At 42.4% G+C, this 15444-nt stretch overlaps 1 protein-coding gene across 1 annotated transcript; it reads right to left on the reverse strand.

Annotated features, from left to right (window-relative positions):
- Positions 1-217: 217 nt before the first annotated feature.
- Positions 218-14403, reverse strand: LOC125645191 (OX-2 membrane glycoprotein). The gene is made up of 5 exons (XM_048870407.2): positions 14309-14403; positions 12313-12648; positions 3355-3660; positions 2671-2816; positions 218-608 (listed from the first exon to the last, which is right to left on the reverse strand). Exons 1-5 carry the CDS (start codon positions 14355-14357, stop codon positions 504-506), a joined length of 942 nt encoding a protein of 313 aa, XP_048726364.2. The 5' UTR covers positions 14358-14403; the 3' UTR covers positions 218-503.
- Positions 14404-15444: the final 1041 nt, after the last annotated feature.

Below are 15444 nucleotides of genomic sequence, written 5' to 3' on the forward strand. Positions count from 1 at the left end.
CTATCACTGTATTCGCAGCAACTCTCAGAGGAGTACCCACCACAAAGTTAATTCTTGCTTTATCTATTCCCTCTTTCAGATAGTTCAAAACTCCCAGCATCATAAAATACAGCACAGCCCCCCAGGCCTCGAAGAAACAGCCTTTGGGTTCGTGGCATTAGAAGCAACAACAAACAATACGCATAATACAAAGATGTTAGAAAATACAAAACTTGTGTTTTATTGTGCAGATCTGCAAAACTATAATTTAACAGTCTCTGATAAATACCTACTGCATTATATATACAACTATGCTTATTGGCTCATTTATTCAAACATAAATAGAAATAAAAAAAAATTTGTGGGATTTTTTTTTTTTATAAAACATGGCAAGTTGCACGTAATGTGATTCATGTGGAAGTCTGAGATGTTACAAATACAGCTAGACATCAGTTTCACACATCCAAACCCAGCAATGTTTTCATTTCACCACGGTAAGGCAAAATTCTCCCAACACCATGCATTCATCTGTCCAAGAGTTCTCTAAAGGGAGGAAGCTTGTCAGGGCCTTGTTTATCATTTTTAGTGTGCTGTCCATGCCTCATGTCCTTGGTGCATATGGGAAGAACCTGGCAGAAGAGAAAAACATTGCTTTTTAATAAAATGTGAATGATTTTGGTGCTGGAGTAAGGCGCAAGGCTGACTGCCTTGTCTGCTGATGGACTGCTTCTGCCTGTACCAGAGATGGAGGACAAGTTTCTCCCACATGGTCCCACCAATGGGACTCTAGTGATTAGAGCAGTACAGCCTCCAAAAGCGATCTTTAATCTTAGCCTCTCTGCACAGTGCTGCTTTCTCTACAATGTTGAGCTGTTGCTGAAAGTATTTTCCAGCAGTGGTTCCCCTGATTTTGTACTGAAAACTGTTTAAGGACCATACTGTAGATCAGACTAAACCATTTCCATTTTGGTTTCTCAAAACACAACTGAGGCTTGCTTCCAACAAGATAGGCATCATAGACCGGTGAATACGGACGGAGTCAGATCTGGATGATCTCTAGAAAGTCACTTCACTTTTTCTGTGCCTCAATTTCCCTACCTGAAAATGGAGTTAATGATATTCACCATCCTTTTCAAAATGCTTAGATATAAAAATGAAAGGTCATAGGCAAGAACTAAGTAGCAGTGTAAGGCATGCACAAAAGGGAGTGCTATGATTTTCCATTGATAGTGAAATTTACACAGTGATTGATTTTTGGGACCTCCCTCCCCGCACCCCCCTCTGCCACATACACACACAAATAGATGGGGTAATTTCTAGATACTCCCTATCCTGGCTCAGGTACAGGGGCAGCTATTTTAATCTGAGCCCTATTTCCTACAGATCTCTGAGTCACCTTCTGCTCTGCATTACAGGTGTGTGCTATAAGTTTATGGTTTCAAGAGTTCTAAAACATTTATTGCCTCAATTTAAAATGGTTCAAAGTATTAGGAATATGTGGCTACAAAACCGTAGTTTCAGTTTGTTGTTTTACTCTATGTTAGGCCAAGCCATGGGCACAGAGCACTGTAAAGGAGCAAAAGGCTTAAGCCAAGTGGCTTAGTGTTATTAGGCTATTTAATCAAATTGTTCAGCCATGTGTGATGGGGCAAGGCCAGATGGCTATAGAAAAGTAGTGGGAGACAGATATATTAGCTCCAGGCTAAACCAATCCTTGGTACCAGGATAAGTGAAATGGCAGCTGCTCTAGGTCAATTAAGACACCTGGTGCCAATTAAGAACTTTCCAGAAGGCAGGGAGAATGCTAGGTTGATTGGGACACCTGAAGCCAATCAGGGGCTGGCTGAAACTAGTTAAAAGCCTCCCAGTCAGTCAGGTGGGTGTGCCTGTCAGGAGCTGTGAGAGGAAGTTGAGCTGTTGGAGAGGCTGAGTAGTACACACCATATCAGGCACAAGGAAGGAGGCCCTGAGGTAAGGGTGAAGTGGATCTTGAGGAATTGAGGGCTGCTGTGGGGGAAGTAGCTCAGGGAATTGTACATGTCATGTTTCTAAAAGGTCAGCTACCATAGCTGATACTATTAGGGTCCCTGGGCTGGAGGCCAGAGTAGAGGGTGGGCCTGGGCTCCCCCCCTCCCCACCTTTGCCCCCTGATTAATCACTGAGACTGGGAGACAACAGAGACTGTGCAAGGAAGGATAACTTCTCCTCACCTCCCTCGCTGGCTTATGATGAAAATGGCTCAGTAGACTGTGACCCTTGTCTCTAGAGAAAGAAGGGTTACGTGGAGGGTCACAGTGAGACTATGAGGCTAGCGAAATCCTCCAGGAAATGCGGGACCCACGGAGGCAAGGACAGAGCTTTGTCACACATGTTAAACTGGTTTTGAGCCATTTTAGTTTGAGCCCTGTTCCACACAGACCCCTGAGTCTCTCTTTGCTCTGTATTACAGGCGCCTGTACTATCAGGACCAGAAGAACCCTGTGACTTCGAAGACTGGAGCCTGAGTTTGACTGTGTTACAGCAGCATTGTCATATTCTCAAACAAGATTACACAGGAATCACAAAACACTCAGAGGCAAGTTTGACAAGTATTGACAAACCCAATGTTTAAAGTCTAGGTTCAGTGTAGCAGCCATGAGTTTATTTACTAGCACAGACTAGCCCCTGAAGAGGTATTTTGGGAAGACTCACCCAACAGAGATCAGCTTTGTTTCTATCCATTTGGTGTTGTCGCTTCCAGCGGATGGACAAGATGCAGAAGCAGATGCACAAGAGCCCCAAGGGAATCAAAGCAACCAATACGTAGATTGTTACAGCATCGACTGTTGCTGATTGGCCTGTAGGGAAATCAGTAAGCCTTTAACATGGTCTGCCACTGAATAACTATCTGTCAGACACTCCTTCACCATTCTCCAAAGGAAAGAAGAAAAAGGGAAGGCTATGGGTACAGGGGTCTGACAGAGAAGGGAGAGGGGCAAACATGCAGTGGCATATATGAGGGGCACTTCCAAACAAAATTCCTTTCACCAGGGCCTCATGCACTGTTTATATACACAACAGTTTGTGCCCAAGGTTTTTGTGGGGGCCATTTTATTTCTGTGGCCTGGTGTTAGGTGAGTGTCACCACCAGTCACTCTTCTCTCTCTCCCATGTGTACCAGACCCACCTCCCCACTTCTCTCAGGTGCCCCAAAGGTCCTTGTCCTCTCTCCCTCCTGTGCCAAGAGTTCCATCATTCTCTTCCAGCTTTTCTGGGAGCACCTCCCTTTCTTCTGCCCCAGCCTCCCCTCCTTTGAACTGCCTCTTTCTCTTCTCCCTCCTGTATCAGAGAACACAGCTTCCTTTTTCCTCTTCCCCACACCAAGCTCACACTCACCCTGGACCTGCCCATCCTTGGACAGAGTCAGCGTCACGTTTAAGAGCGGATGTTGGATCACACAGCCAGCTGGGTTCTCCCAGTGAATCCTGGAGGGGACATGTGTGAAATTGCTGATAACAGTCACAGTCTGGTCTGAGTGATTGATGAGATACTGTCCTGGCTCCTGCTGAAGGTGATGGGACAGGTTCCAGCTGATCACTGGAGCTGGTTTCCCTGTTACTGAGCAGCTTATTTCCAGCACCTCCTCCTCACCATTGTCTGCACTGGACACGAGCTTGGCCTCCAGTATGGGCTCTGATATTGCTGTTAAGCACAAGAAGGAAAACCCGTTATTAACACTTGCAGCTCTGTCACTATGGTAACTTAGCGAGCATGCTTGGGCAAAGAGGAACTTGGTGCCTGTGTCTACTGTTGATTGAAGAGAACAAGGACGGCATTCGGTTTTACTGCTCAGTGCTGTCTATCGTCTCAACCTGACAGGGTCCAGCTTGTGATACATGGACTTTCAAAATGTCAGACAACAATGCCAAAATGAAGAAGTCATGGAGGCACAGGGTCTGCACTAGGCCATAGCTTTTAAACAATCCCTTAGAGGAACCCCTTCAGTGCACCAGACTCCCAGGGGGATTTCACTCTTCCTTAAGGGTATCCCACACAACCTCAACGGCTCCAAGACTGAGGGTTGGTCCACACAAGGAAAGTTAGGTCAGTCAAAATCCATTGCTCCAGTGTGTGAAAAATTCATACCGCTGAGAGACATAGTTAAACTGACTTAAGCCCCAGTGTAGACAGCACTAGGTCAACCTAGTTACCACCTTTTAGAGAGGTGGATTTACTACAGGGAATGAAGAATCCTTTTCGTTGCTGTATTGTGTGTACACTACAGCTCTATAGCTGCATTGCTCCAGCTGTGCCACTGTGTCATTTCTAGTTTAGACATAGCCTGAGCCTCTGGGCTCCAGCACACCTGTTTCACACCCTGAGCTCTGCCCCGCAAGTCCAATTGAGATGGTCTCTGAAGAGGAGTCTTTTTGTCCTATTCTGGGATCAATGCACCTCAGCTAGTATTTGCAGTGATCTCAGGCAGCCTTTCCAAAACAGAGTAGGGTTTGTTAGCCAACTAACACAGTGTTACCAGGTCCTTAGGTTAGTATAGAGATGCAAAGGCCAAGACAGAGTTCAGACTGGCCAGTGTCAGGGCTCTAACCAGCCAAGCTGCTGTAGAAGCCATCTTGGCCGGTTTCAGCCTGTCCTTAAATGACCCATTCAGACCTCCCCAGACAGTTAGGTGACCCAGCACCTCATATCTTCTGCTCTGCCTCAAAAGCAGCTTTTTAAACTCTTTGTGCTCGGTCCATAGCAATTCAAACTTCAGAGGGAAACTGAAGTATGCATCGGAATAATAAAAATATTAGCCAAATTCCCACATTCCTCAAAGAAGAAAGCAGCCAAATCAGAGGCGGGGAGAATAGAAACGTGGGTGTCACAGACCAAGACTCAATAACATCATTATCAGATTTCAACAATAGTGCTAAAGAGTCAGTAAAAAGCAGCAGGTGGTGTACATGGGAAGTAAAAAATCAAATGTAGCTCTAAAATTGGTGATCGTCTCCACTCAGCCAGATTTCTGTTTCTTTTCTGTTTAATTTTTTAAGGGGAATTACTGCTAGATGAAAGATTCTGGGGCTCTCAGCCCTGCAACTGAAGTCCTCTGTTTATACAAAAGTAGTGCAAGCTTCCCCACACAGACAACTTCCAATCAATGTATGATAACATTTACTGCATATTTCTGTGGTCATGTAACTGCAGCTGATCAGTGTCTGTCAATAATGTGCACATTTTTTTTGTTTCTTTTACATGACATTTAGGGTGTGTTTATATTTAGAGATTATTATCATTGTCAAGGACAAGATTTACAAAAATGGGTTCCTGAAGTTAGGTGGCAAAATATGGCTTTAGAAACCAGAGGCTTGGTTTTCACAAGTGCCGAGTGAGCATCCAGCAGCTCCCATTAACTGCAACAGGAGCTGATGGGTGCTCAGCACTTGTGAAAACCAATTCACTTATTCAGATTCCCCCATCCTGCCAAGATTTATGTGGGCACGTAACTTCACACATGTGAATAGTTGCATGACGTTCGGTGCGACCACGCATCTAAGTGACAGGTTTCAGAGTAACAGCCATGTTAGTCTGTATCCGCAAAAAGAACAGGAGGACTTGTGGCACCTTAGAGACTAACCAATTTATTTGAGCATAAGCTTTCGTGAGCTACGGCTCACTTCATCGGATGCATTCAGTGGAAAATGTTCACGAATGTTCCACAGTGGAAAATGTTCCTGTTCTTTCATCTAAGTGATGCATCTGTGTAGGATTAGAGCCTAAATATGGGATTAGGAGCCCAAACGTAGCCACCCATTTTTGAAAATCTTGACCAGAGTATTATGTAATTGCAGCCACAGCAGCTCTGATTTAATTTGAGTCAGAGCTAAGAGTTCTGCTGTGATGAATGAGTATATTATGTGGGCAATGCAATTTTTATGCTGTGATGAACTATTCATTACCTAACTTTGAAGTGCTGGGCTTGTGAGTGATGTGATCGATAACTTCATTGCCATCATTAGCAACTGTACCAATTTTTAAACAAACATTTTTATTTTTGGAAATTCCCAGGTTTATGAGTGTTTTATAAATCATTGCTTCCTCTTGCACAGGTAAATGACGATAGTATTCTTAAAAATTCATATTCATGGAACAGACGAGAAACTAACTTAAAGGAAAGTGTGGGATCAGCCAAGTTTATATTGGCTCCTGCAGATAGCTGTACCATTCAATATGCACCTGACAAGACTGGATGAATTTTCCAAGCCATAGTGGTAGGAGGGCAAAAGTAGGACATCATGTGGCAACCTTAATAATGGAGAGGCTACAGCCACTCCGTACTCAGAGTTGGAGACAGAGACATTCTAGAGGGGAACTGTCATAAATATAAAGGGAAGGGTAAACCCCTTTAAAATTCCTCCTGGCCAGAGAAAAAAATCCTCTCACCTGTAAAGGGTTAAGAAGCTAAAGGTAACCTCACTGACCAAAATGACCAATGAGGAGACAAGATACTTTCAAAAGCTGGGAGGAGGGATAGAAACAAAGGGTCTGTGTGTCTGTCTATATGCTGGTTTCTGCCGGGGATAGACCAGGAATGGAGTTTTAGAACTTTTAGTAAGTAATCTAGCTAGGTATGTGTTAGATTATGATTTCTTTAAATGGCTGAGAAAAGATTTGTGCTGAATAGAATAACTATTTCTGTCTGTATATCTTTTTTGTAACTTAAGGTTTTGCCTAGAGGGGTTCTCTATGTTTTGAATCTAATTACCCTGTAAGGTATCTACCATCCTGATTTTACAGGGGGGATTTCTTTATTTCTATTTACTTCTATTTCTATTAAAAGTCTTCTTGTAAGAAAACTGAATGCTTTTTCATTGTTCTCAGAGCCAAGGGTTTGGGTCTGTGGTCACCTATGCAAATTGGTGAGGCTTTTTATCTAACATTTCCCTGGAAAGGGGGGGTGCAAGTGTTGGAAGGATTGTTCATTGTTCTTAAGATCCAAGGGTCTGGGTCTGTAGTCACCTAGGCAAATTGGTGAGGCTTTTTACCAAACCTTGTCCAGAAAGTGGGGTGCAAGGTTTTGGGAAGTATTTTGGGGGGAAAGACGTGTCCAAACAGCTCTTCCCCAGTAACCAGTATTAGTTTGGTGGTGGTAGCGGCCAATCCAAGGACAAAGGGTGGAATATTTTGTACCTTGGGGAAGTTTTGACCTAAGCTGGTAAAGAGAAGCTTAGGAGGTTTTTCATGCAGGTCCCCACATCTGTACCCTAGCGTTCAGAGTGGGGAAGGAACCTTGACAGGAACACTAAGCTGATCTTATTTTTTATCTTATGTCTCTCTCCCTACAATGAATTTCACGTACATTAGATTCTATGGCATGAGCAGTTTTTTTAAGTTGTACTTAATTTGTTTACAGTGGTTGTGCTTGCTCATGAGACTTCACCATCAGCTTCTCACTTCCCCGCATCACTGATCAAGAGAGGGACTGTCACATTACCCAACTGATAGTGCTGATAAATTACAATAGCGTTTTTCTTAAAACTGCAGTGTCAGAGCCAATGGGGATTTCAGCTGGAACTTCTCAAAGTCTCCCATGTAAGTCTGGAAATCGAAGGGCTCAGTCTCACAAAGAGCATTCTGTTTCAGTTCACAAATAACACTTTGAACTTCTTCTTTTTTTCACTGGGTACGTAAAAATAACAGCTTTTGACTACCTCCGCCCACTGCATTGGCTTCAAAACTGGATTGTGACATCCAGAAACAGCGAAGCAAAACCTACACAGATCACACGGGCCAATGTTTCCTGCAATGTTCCACTGGGAGGGCTTTAGGGGATCATCAGCAAAGAATCATTTACAAGAATGTTTAATAATACACAGCACTTATATGACACCTCCCATTTCAAATCATTTTACCAAGTCACAGAGCAGTCACTGAGGCACAGAGGTATCGGAGCTTGCCTAAAGTCACATACATCTACACAGGGGCAGACTAAGGTAGCAGCAAGTTTCAGAGCCTCAGGCTGTGGACTCAGACTCGCGCTACGGTGCACAAATAGCTGCCTAGACATTACAGCTCAGGCTAGAGCTCAAGCTCTGCTGCCGCAGGAAGGGGAAGGTAAGTCTACATGGCTCGTTTTAGTGCCATAGTGGGTGCTTGCGTCTGTAGATCCGGGCTCGGAGACTCGCCGCCATAGGTACTTTTTTCCTGTATAGACATACGAGGAAATGGCAGTAAATGCTCCACTAAAGCCCTCCCAGTGGAACGTTGCAGAAATAGAACTATTGTCCCAAATCTCATTTCCTTCCAGTTCTGACTAGACTGTCCTCTGCCTACCCATATTAGAACAAAGGGTGATCACCACAGAAGACATATACAGCAGATCTCACCAATTCTCTGCCTAATTAGCTCTCCAACTTCAATATACAGAGGATGAAAAATGTTTCATTCATCTTTACTAACATTTGACAACTTTGGTTGTATTTAATTTTATTGTCTGTTATTAAATAATACAAAGGACACTCAGATATAAAGAATATAATCTACTCTAAGGGCCTGAACCTGATCCCACTGAAATCAGTGGAAGTTTTGCAACTGACTTCAAATGAGAGCAGGACTGGGTCTTATTTTAGGGCTTACAATTGTATCAGTTGATGTAGACAGGAATTGACTCACTGCATGGCCTTTGGCAAGTAACTAGTTTCTTTGCACCTCACTTGCTCCATCTATGAAATAGGGATAGTACTTATCCATCATGCTTTGAGATCTTCAGAGGGCTGGTGCCATCTATGTGTAAGTTATTTATAACATATCTAGATACACATGAACAAATTCCTAAAGGATTCTGTAAACTGGCCAATCTTGATTCTCCCTAAACTAGCCACTAGTTAACAATTCGCAAAAAGAAAAGGAGTACTTGTGGCACCTTAGAGACTAACCAATTTATTTGAGCATTTATTTATTTATTTGAGCTCAAATAAATTGGTTAGTCTCTAAGGTGCCACAAGTACTCCTTTTCTTTTTGCGAATACAGACTAACACGGCTGTTACTCTGAAACTAGTTAACAATTGTTTCTCTCCCTCAGATTTAAACTTCGGCAACTTCTATTTATTCTTCTTTCGTAATATTTTGTAGATCTTAAATTCTGAAGGATATCATGTAATAAAAAACATGTTGGAGGGGATGCTTGGAGGTTTTTTTAAACTCAGGGAGTGTCTCCTACACACTATCATTTTCACAAGGTTTCTCTCTCCTGTTCTAGCAAGGCAGCTTTGAAATTCCCACCTGAAAACCTATCCATTCCCCCATATCTATGCTTCCTGCACGTATGATATACACCACCTGATTTGACTTCACTTCCCTTAAACAGGTAGAAAGAAGTTACGGTGGCAACACAGGAAATAACGCACATATGAAATATAGAGGTCACAACTACCTGGCAATCACTAGAAGGTAAACTCCCTTGTAATCCCCACCAACCCCTCCAGGGCAAGTAAACTGGGATCTCCATAAATTGATTTGCACCTTGCTGTGAGAGTGACTGTGGGTTTCAGAAAGGCTTTGGGTCCATTCTCATATCATGTCCCTAGAGAGTAGGAATACTCCCCCCATCCTTTTTAAATATGTTAACTCCCATTAATAGCAACGAGAATAAATACATAAATCAGGGCTTTAAGTAGCTTTGAGACAGGGACACATGAATTGTGCAAAATGAGGTGCCTGTGCTGGGGACACCCAGTGCAGACTAAAAGATTTGTAATCTATTTGGACAGAGAGTGCAAAATATTTTTTTGAGGATAGCACTGGATGCGAAACAAAGGGAAAGGATCTTAGATATGATCTGGAATCCATCCAAGTGCTAAATCTTATTTTATATTTCAGAAAAGGTATGTTTGCCTTGTGTATTAAACAGTGATGAGATCCTTGTGTGTGTGATCCATCAATAACTAACATCCCTGATAAGGAGATGTCATACAGTCTTATTTGAGCACCTAGAAAGTTTAAACATTTAAAACAAACCATTCCCTGGCCTGTTCCTGTCTGGAATTATTAAGTGTTCTTGTAAACTGCCTGGACAATAGCCACTATTTGCCAGCCCTAGGTCAGTGGCCCTATGAACATAACTAGAGTCTTTTCCAACATCTTTTTAAATACAGTCACCTGCTGGTTTAGCCTCAGACCTCTCTTCCTTCACAGGGTGCGCAAGTGAGTGATGTAGAACAATATTTACTCTGTGAGGGTGAAGTCCCACCAACCAGGATAACACAGTCCCTACTGCTATTTTTTTAATTAGATGTTATCTCACCCTACAGGATCCTGAAGTACTTTATAAACTCTATTTGGTACAAAAAGCTCCTCAGAAATGCAGCTCTCTCTGTAGCAGATGATGGTAACCATAAGGTTTACATACAGGAGTGTGAGGAGAGAAAGAATTTTGGCCACCGGTATCAGGACAAATCCCTGCTCTTATCAAGAATGCTTTGGGATCTTAACACCCACATAGATCAGCCAGGACCTGGGCTTTTACAGTTTCATCTGGAAGACCCACATGCAGTAAACTTTATAGAATTCAATCTGTTCACTTGAGAACAAAGAGCCAAGTTAATGCACCTGGGATCTGATTCAGCAGTTCCACCCATTATATTTCCATCATTAGAGCCAACATTTACATGGGAGCAGAATTCACCTTTCCTGTACTTGAGTGCGACCTCTGGCCCTCAGACTGTGTGTCTCACACATTTGCTGGAATGTATCCTCTGACTAAGTTCTCCATACAAAAACCTTAGCTTTTAATTAGTGTGGAGAAAAGGAAACGTGGGATTCCAGTAAGAATGAGACTTGTGATTATCCCCAAACTATAATTAACATTTGTCACCAACATAATTAAGAGTTCTCTGGTTACTTGCAGATATAAAAGTTTCCTCAGTTACATAATAATAAAATTAAGATTTTAAAGGGATATCAACTCTCGTGCTTCACAACCAGCCACTAACTGCTTGTGGGGAGGTTTCTCCTAGCCCAAATGCATATTATGATGTAATTGTTGCATATATGGATTTTATACCTTCTTCTGAAGCATCTGCTACCAGCTACCATGGAAGGGCTATTCGTCTCATTCCATATGGCAAGACCCACCATCATCCATTTTAACCAGTATTGTTTAATTTATTTATAACAGCACTTCACCCTTTATGTAAAAGTAGTAGTATAATGTTAAAAACAAAGACATCTTGCTCATATGAGACCAAACAACAACATTCAGCCAGTTGTTTTTTTTTCAAAAGTAGAACAAAACCACCAGAAAACTCTCAGAAACTCCAAACACTAACGTTTGTCAATTAGAGAAGTGAACAACGGTGAGGTTAGACTGTATACATTACGACCTAAACCACAGAAACAAATGTTCCTGAGAGCACGTGCATTCGCAGAAAGTAAGTACTTTTCAAAAGGAGAAGTTTGCTATTGGGCAGATCAGAGCAACGCAGAATATAGGGCTGAGTGCTCTGTAGACTTTGGAGAAAATCTCCCTGGTTTCAATGGTAAGAGAAAGGACTTGGATGTGCAGGGCCTCCATTCTTGAGTTTACAGGATAAACAGAAAAGATATTTGTACACAATTCTTAATGCTATCCTGTAGCAAACAACCCAGTATTTTTTAAAAGCACATTTCCCTCCCCACTACCTAAAACGTTAAATTGACTTCTTCCCATAATTTGTCTCTTTAGGTTTAGGAATTAGTCATGGGTCCACTTGTCTCCTTCCCACCGGAAAGACAAAGCCTTTCTTCCTAGCCCCTTCGACTCCTCCACACTTTTTGTTCCTTCAGTTTTCCAGAAGTGTTTCAGGAAGAAAAAAAAAACCACCTTTAAACATCTGAATATTTTGTTTTGACTTTCTAAACAAAATATTTTGGTTTTTCAGTTCAAAAAGACTGTGTCAAAATTTCCTTTTGTTTCAATAAAAGCAATCAAAAACATTTTAAAATGGTCAAAATCTAAACAAAACATTTACATTTTGTCAAAACTAAACCTTTTGTTTGACCCCCAAATGAATTATTGTTTTTACTTTACAATTTCCCCCCCAAAAAAAATTTTTTTAGATTATTTTTGGTTTGACCCAAACTGTTTTGGTTTAGGTTTTTTTTTTTTTTTAATTACCATCCATTATTCACACAACTCTGCTCACCACTGCTTCCCTATCAGAGGTAAAAAACCAATGAGGAAGGGAAAATTAGGTCGCCTTCCCACTGAGAAAGAGAGAGATTAACCAGCGCTGCCACTAAAGACAATCACAAACTAGGGAAAGGCTGGAGTTTCTGAAAGGTCAAAGCCCCCCTTTGTGATGATGAGGTCTTACCATAAACGTTGAGGCATGTCCTGCCAGTGACGGATCCCATGGGAAATGTGTTGAAGATACATTTGTAACAGCCTTCGTCCTGCAGGGTGACTGCATGAACAGTAATGGCAGAGACTGTCAGCTCACTCTGGGTGAAGTTCACACGGCTGCTATAGTTACCCAGGATTCTGTGTCCGTTAATCCTGCTGTAGGTTGCTATGTTGCCTTTGCCCTCTCCACTCTCCTTCTGCCAGGTGACTTGCAGCACTTCATGATCCATGACAAGCTGGCATTGGAAAGTAACATTTTCTCCAATCTTGGACGATTGGACCTTCCTATGAACGACCTGCAGTGAGCCTGTGGGCAGACAGGACACATAATTTTGAGATTCCCTTTCATCCACCATGGCACATACTAAACAGAAATTCCATTATTTACCAAGGCAACACCCCTCTGCAACTTCTGAGTGAGAATTCTTGGCATGCTTTGCCTGCAGACCTTCCATAAAGAGATTCCCTGTGAATCAGACTGGGACATTAAACTTCACCACGACGAATAAAGCAACTCCTAGCCCATTCAATCCTAGGCCTGTCTGCTCAAGTTTCCAGCAAGAAAGCCAGTTCAGATCACAAGAACAAGGGCAATTACATTATTTGTGATGAGGACATTTGTCTGCTCGATCTGACTCACACAACACTTACTCTTAAGCTAATGAACAGCTCCACTATATTAATGATTTCTGGACCCTGTGGACATCTGTCCAATTGGAAGGGAATTCATAAAGCCCTAGCCCCCCACCTTGCCCTTAACACACATTTTGACATCCCCTACATACACATCTATCAGAGACCAGAAAGGTTAGGTCAAGTCAGACTGAAGTTTAGAGTGAATGCTTCAATTATAACTTATTTTCCAACCACAGTCCATGGACCACTAGCCACCTGCAGAGCCCTTTCTGACAGCTCGTAGAATAAAATGTTCTGAGAATCAGTATTAGTGGCAGGTTTCAGAGTAACAGCCATGTTAGTCTGTATTCGCAAAAAGAAAAGGAGTACTTGTGGCACCTTAGAGACTAACCAATTTATTTGAGCATGAGCTTTCGTGAGCTACAGCTTATCAGTTAGAAGGGGACATGCCCATGAAAACCTGTCTCTCTAAGCCAGAGAATCATGGGAGTGGAGCTCACCATGCAAAATTATTGTCCTTCTTCTCTTTAAATGAATAGAAGCAGGCTGAAATGCCATTAAGGCGACAAGTGGGAGATTTCCAGTCTTAATCTTTCACTCAACACTACTTTTCTCACAAAGCCAAAGTTAACATTACTTGGTTAGTTTACATCAGTATGTGTACCATACACCAGCATATGAAGAAAGATGCCAGCAACAACAGGCACAGCATTGAAAAGAGTGTTTTGTACATTCACTGCTGCTTCACAATCCACATGAGAAACTACATATAGTGTTCTTGAAGAGGTAGACGGTTGTCCCATAATACGATGTGGCTATATTTCCTTCACACAGGGTGGTGTGGCAAGGATCAATTAGCCTGTATATCAGTCATTACAAACGACCCCATCTTGACCAGAAGGAATCCATTTACACTCCATAACCAAAATCTCTGTCGTAACGTAAGCTGAAAGCAGTCGTAGTTTAGGTAGCTCGTTTGCTTATTGTAGTTTGTAAATAAATATGTCCACATACCTCGAGCTAATGGATACACTCCTTTTAAATCAAACTAAAGACACTATAAATAAAATCAGAAACATGAATAATGCAGTGACAGCACAGGAAGCATTATCAAGCTCATTTCTGCTTATCTCCAGGTCACATCACCAAGCACAACACAGCTGTGTGTCTGGCTAGAAGTGTTATATCATTGATGGCGTTAATCAGGAGGTGGTAAATGAGGAGCAAGGGGTTCTGCAAAGATCTTATAAGAGCTGTACATCACCAGGTTAGCAGGATGTTTGGTCAACAAAGTTTCACATACAATTTTAGCCAAAGAATAGAAAATTTACCTGCTGCTATCGCCCAGACCCAAGAGAAGAAAATGCATGTGAATATCATCTCAGCTGTGCGATCAACTAGATGAGCAGGCAACAGAAGGCATTCAGTTCTGAACTTCCCTTTTTATACACTACTCCCTTTTGGGACACGCCAGTTCGTCATCTACTGTAAATTATATAATTAGACTCTTCCCTTCCGCAATAACAGTACATTTCCTTTGTAGAGCAGCTATGAGAAATTCCCATTGAAACCTGTATATACTGATGACTACTGCTGCTTTGTAATTCAGAAAAACAAGTATTGGCAGCTAATATGGATGATCTTTCATCTGCACTCATGGAAATTTAAACACAAAGGTAAATGCAGTTGTGTGTATGTGTGTTCATCTGGCTACAAATAAAGGAGAACTAAAAGATGGGATATTGGGAAAGGGAAGGTTAGATGTCACGAGTGGATGCATGTTGGAGGATCTAATTTTCAATCTGCCGGTTGATAACAAGGAATATTATTCTGAAGGTCTCCAGCATAATCCCAACACTCCATAATTCTGCATGATCTACTGGAGAGAAACATGGGCTGGAATAGCCAACTGTAGTGTCAATCTTGAAGGAGATGTATGGACAGAGCGGAGTGAGAGTTAAAAAGACAAAAGAGGGTTTGTTGGAAATCAGGACTAAGGTGAATGGGAATAGCAGGGGTGTTGCAGGAAGTATTGCCAAACTCAAAAAAGATTATCTTGTGGTTTTTTGGCCTGTCCTTTGATATTCCAATTCCTCCTCCCCATCCCCTGGCTCTCCCTCTCTTTGTCAATTAATGCTGTCTCTTCCCTCAAATTTATTGGGTTAATGTGATTTTGGCCCCAACTGCAGAAGCTCTCACCCCCACATCTGTCTGTTTCCTGCCCAGCAAACAGTCCTGTCTCTTCAGTCTCTGGTTCGAGTCTGTCCCCCAGCCTCAGATCTGCTTCTCCGAGGCTCTTCGCCGCCGCCCCCCCCCCCACCTACCAGGCCTGGGTGATGCAGCAGAGTCCCTCACTCCCCTTTAAAGGCCAGGTGTTACAAGGTGGGAGGAGCAGAGACGTCAGAGGAGGCAGAGGAGGTGTTCTGTTCCCCCTCGCCCCATGAGAATGGCGTCAGGTTGCTGAGGA

The sequence above is a fragment of the Caretta caretta genome, chromosome 1 (genome assembly GCF_965140235.1).
Source record: "Caretta caretta isolate rCarCar2 chromosome 1, rCarCar1.hap1, whole genome shotgun sequence".
Lineage (NCBI taxonomy): Eukaryota > Metazoa > Chordata > Testudines > Cheloniidae > Caretta > Caretta caretta.

What these genes read in the sequence shown, in the direction of transcription:
- LOC125645191 (XM_048870407.2), bottom strand. Translation starts at nt 14,357, where the DNA reads ATGATATTCACATGCATTTTCTTCTCTTGGGTCTGGGCGATAGCAGCA. An exon ending in GGTCTGGGCGATAGCAGCAG is followed by an intron (nt 12,649 to 14,308) that starts GTAAATTTTCTA and finishes GTCTGCCCACAG; the next exon opens with GCTCACTGCAGGTCGTTCAT. An exon ending in GACATGCCTCAACGTTTATG is followed by an intron (nt 3,661 to 12,312) that starts GTAAGACCTCAT and finishes TGTGCTTAACAG; the next exon opens with CAATATCAGAGCCCATACTG.